The sequence below is a fragment of the Sinocyclocheilus rhinocerous genome, unplaced genomic scaffold, assembly GCF_001515625.1.
Source record: "Sinocyclocheilus rhinocerous isolate Xijiao unplaced genomic scaffold, SAMN03320098_v1.1 scaffold178, whole genome shotgun sequence".
In the NCBI taxonomy this organism is placed as follows: domain Eukaryota; kingdom Metazoa; phylum Chordata; class Actinopteri; order Cypriniformes; family Cyprinidae; genus Sinocyclocheilus; species Sinocyclocheilus rhinocerous.
This window is the reverse complement of record NW_015653463.1, coordinates 845,533-849,772: the sequence shown is the minus strand read 5'-3', so window position 1 is coordinate 849,772 and position 4,240 is coordinate 845,533. Positions and strand designations below refer to the sequence as shown.

The window sequence follows — 4,240 nt, the reverse complement described above, 5'->3', positions numbered from 1 at the left end:
ACACCATTTGAAGGTTTTTTTTTTATTTTTATTTTTTAGTAAATGTTATAATTACAGTGGTTTAAAAAAAAAAAAAAAACTAATTAAATGGCTTCAATTACCAGTCTAATTGTAACTGTGGTGTCAGGTTAGTTTTTTCCCCCACATTTTTTTCAAATCAGAACAGTCATGATTCTCTTCCATTTTATTCAAATGGCATTACTGATTTTCTACAGTACTACAGTTAACAATTAAATCACTGGATTAATTAACTAGTTAACTATTGTTAACAACTGTTAATGGTTAAATCATTTAATCACAAGCCCTGTTACCAAAAATAGTAGAAAAATGTTTGGACTAAGAAACGGGAAGTGAGAAGTTCTGAAGTGGAACGGCTCCTCCTGAGTTCAGCGTGCCTTCCTTACATAACCACCAGAACAATCGACCCTGTTGATGGACTTTCACACTGTCTGCCTTAACGCTCCACTGCAGTGTCACTGCAGTTAGACTGTAATGTTTCCTCACTGGAAATAATAATTTATAGTAATGCAAAACATTAACAAGAAGGCTTTTAAACTGGCATCTGTCTGTTAACAGAGCAGTTATTGATCAGTGTCCAAATATTGCCCGTTATGACACATAACTACAAGACAAAATAAAAAGGCAAATGAAGGCACAGGAAACAGGATGGAAATGGTTTGGCTTTTATTTTTATGGTATTTTTATCAGTGTTTTCTTGTGTCATTGTATCTCAGGTAGTGAAGCCCATTCCTCTGAGAGCAGACGGCACTGAGGCGGGAAGCGACAATCACAGCTCATCTTCCTCTCAAAGCAGAGGTCATCGCAGCCCTTCACCTGGACCTTCCTCCTCCTCCTCATCCTCCACTAAGACCGCTGGGAAGCCTGATTCTCCTGGTCTGCGCAGACGGAGAGCCTCTCCGGTGCCTGTGAGTTTTGAGATGTTTTGAATTAAAATTTAATCTAGTTTGAATTTGAATTGATTTTTTGGTATGGATGCATGTTTTGAAAATATAATGTGACAGGGATTCCACTGGTCTGGTTCAGCCAAAAAAATAAAAAATCATCAAGACAATAGCATCATAATGCATCTCTACAAAAGACAATTGACTCAACCAGCTCGATTCAGTTCAAGTTTCAAGTTCAATTTTTCCAAGTTAGCATTTAGGTGGTCTTAAAAGTCTCAAAATCTGTTTTGCTATGGAGCTGATGTGTTTGTCTGAATGTGTGGTTACAGAGCGGGAGGGTGACACCCCCTCGGAGAGCTCCCTCGCCTGATGGCTTTTCCCCATATAGTCCAGAGGAGACCAAAAGAGTACAGATACTCATGCAATTGTAGCAAATTAGCTCAAAAGGGAAATGTATATAAATAATTACAGTGTTAATTGATTAATTACAATTATTTATATCAGCTGCCAGTAGTAACTGTAGCAGAATTAAATTGCCATCAAACCAATCTGTTCGTCCAGCGAACATTCAGTGTAAATTCATATCAACTCTAGGAAAGGATATTTCCAAGGCCACAGAAAATACTTTCATACCGTATTAATGCATTAGAGCATGTAGTAAGGATCAAAATCGTAAAGGGACGTTAATTTGCAAGGCAGAATCAGAAACTCGTGTATATGATGTGATTTCATGTTTTCCTTTCTCTTTGGGGTGTTACAAGCTGTCCGTGCATAGATAAGATCCATAAAGTCGCAAAGATTAAAGTCTGAAACCCAAAGAGATATTCTTTCTAAAAGTTAAGACTCGATGCATCGCTATGCGGACGATTCTGCATCGATGCAGTAAAAGACCGTAATTGATTATAGCCTACTGACGTCATACGCGTTTGTCACGCCAGTATTAAAAAAAAGCTTTTTTAAATTCGAGATCTGGGCACATTTTTGCAGCTGAGATCCTAGAATCTTTGGTGAATGGAAAGTCAAGGCCGAGGCCTGGTGCAGACTTAAGGTACAGAAGGGTGCTAGCTCACATCCTCATCTTCTCAGAATCTAACAGAACCGCTGACTGCCTGGCTATGTGTTGGAGCCCACCGGGCACGCCCGCACCGGCTCCTCAGGTTCTTCACACGGGCCGCAATCAGAAGGTTTTAGCAGAAGACTGAGCAGAAGAAAAACAAAACATGGGCGGAACTGTGCGTGAGCCTTTTAAGGTCTGAGAAGATTCACACCTCTCAGGATGGGCTTGTCCAATGAGAAAGGCTGAAATTCCAAGCGGGAGGTTGGAAATACTGGGGAGTTTTACACTCTCGTTTAGATCATCAGAAGACAAATTCAAAGAGACCAAATGTGGTAACGGTGGGGTTATATTAACTAGTGATCTATCATAACACACACAAAACAGTATACAATTCAAAAGACAATATACAAGAACTGTAATGGTATACACAATGTCCTGAGGAGATGTGTGTTCCTTCGCAGAAAGGTTTTTCTATGAATTAATTAGAGAAGAGTCCATTTTTATGGGCATTGTGTGTCTTTCCTAAGGGTAAATGAATTGTGAGTTGCTCTGCCCGCATTCCTTTGGGCAATAAAACCAGTGATATCAGCATTGGTTGCCATGGAACCAGAGGCCTGTTCTGCCTTTCTGTGGTGTTAGATGCATTTCGGGGGAAGGGTCCATAGACCCTCATAGTTGGTTTGTTGACTGAGGGGTGTTACAGAGTATTTGTTAAATATAACTAAAAGAATTGTGTCTGATTGGTCCAGATGCTACAACTCTGATACTGAAGGTACTTTTACTGATCACTGTGATTGTCTTTTCCCCCCTATTCCTTTATACTTGCTTGTATGTTTTGAAGCTATGTTTAGTTGGTTTTTGATTTATTATTCATTTGTAATTATTTTAAAAAGTAGCCTGCTCATATAATTTAATAAAAATGCACAAAATAAATTTGATATAATCGTGATGCATCATGATATCGAATTGAATCGAAAGGTTGACATGATAATCGTAATCAAATCGAATCGTGAAACCAGTGACAATTCACACCTCTAGTCCGCGCCTTCTTAAAACGCCTCATTCAAATACGCCCCACAAATCTACGTCACTGTGTTGGACGATTTGCCTTACACCGCCCAAATGTTTACGCAAAGAAAGAAGGCTAACTTTTATTCTCGCTGTAGTATTGTTGCCACCGCCACCATGCCGTGGAGTCACTGTGTGTTTCCAAATATGGTAAGGGACGTAACATTTCCGTCACACGCTTGAGGTATTCGGCCAATCACAACGCACTGGATAGCTGGCCAATCAGAGCACACCTCGCTTTTCAGACTGATGAGCTTTGTAAAAATCGACGCGTTTCAGAAAGGCGGGGCATAGAGGAATGTACAGAATGTACAGTATGTGGAAAATGTTTTTTTTTAACCTTAAACCGCATAAGCACATTGCATTACACCAAATACACAAAATAATGTTCCTTTTAGCAACATCATATGACCCCTTTAAATTTATAAAAACAACAGAAACCCTGTATCTATTCTAGTGTTCTTATACATAAATACAGAAGAGAAAAAAATGAGGTTATCAACTGATTTTAAATATAAACATCCTGATTTCTATAAAACAAACAGTATTTGTGAAGAAAAAATGGTATTCGTAAAGAAAAATGTAAATTAAAATGCTCTGTTTCCTGTTTGCATACCTAGTATATTACAGTATGTATTCTTTGACATAATTGTCACTACTATAATTTGTATTTTTTCGTCATAATATGGTGTCCATTATGTTGAGTAGACATGTAGCTGTGGCCGAGGGACATTCTGCATCCACGTGCTCTTCGTCATGCTCAGAGTTTTCCAGCTGGAGCCGTCAGACCCTCTGCTGTGGAGGAAGACCCTCAAGAACTTTGAGGTGAGGAGACTGTAATGCAGCCAAAACACGACGAGCTCTGTGCCATCGCTCAAGCTCAGCGCACACTGATGGTCTGATCTCATTCAGGTGGAGAGCTTGTTTCAGAAGTACCACAATCGCCGCAGCTCACGCATCAAAGCTCCCTCACGCAGCACCATCCAGAAGTTTGTGTCTCGCATGTCCAACTCTCACACGACATGTACCTCCAGCGCCTCCCCATCCAGCAACGAAAGCAGGTTTGTAAAGCTCCAGAGACCCTCTTATTTGGTTGAACTATGCGATTTGCATTCTTGAGCAAAATTATTCACTCTGAATTCATAGTTTGTTGCTATTATGACATCATATACAGTGCCTTGCGAAAGTATTCACACCCCTTCATTTTTTT

General features: G+C 39.7%; 1 protein-coding gene across 1 annotated transcript in view; it reads left to right on the top strand.

Moving 5' to 3' along the window:
- LOC107715839 (mitogen-activated protein kinase kinase kinase 1-like) overlaps positions 1-4,240 on the top strand; it is an 85,368-nt gene that overhangs the window by 50,266 nt on the left and 30,862 nt on the right. The window contains exons 3-6 of the mRNA XM_016522052.1: positions 735-926; positions 1,235-1,312; positions 3,739-3,855; positions 3,943-4,091. Coding sequence (XP_016377538.1) covers positions 735-926; positions 1,235-1,312; positions 3,739-3,855; positions 3,943-4,091 — 536 coding nt within the window. The remainder of the gene's footprint in view (positions 1-734; positions 927-1,234; positions 1,313-3,738; positions 3,856-3,942; positions 4,092-4,240) is intronic.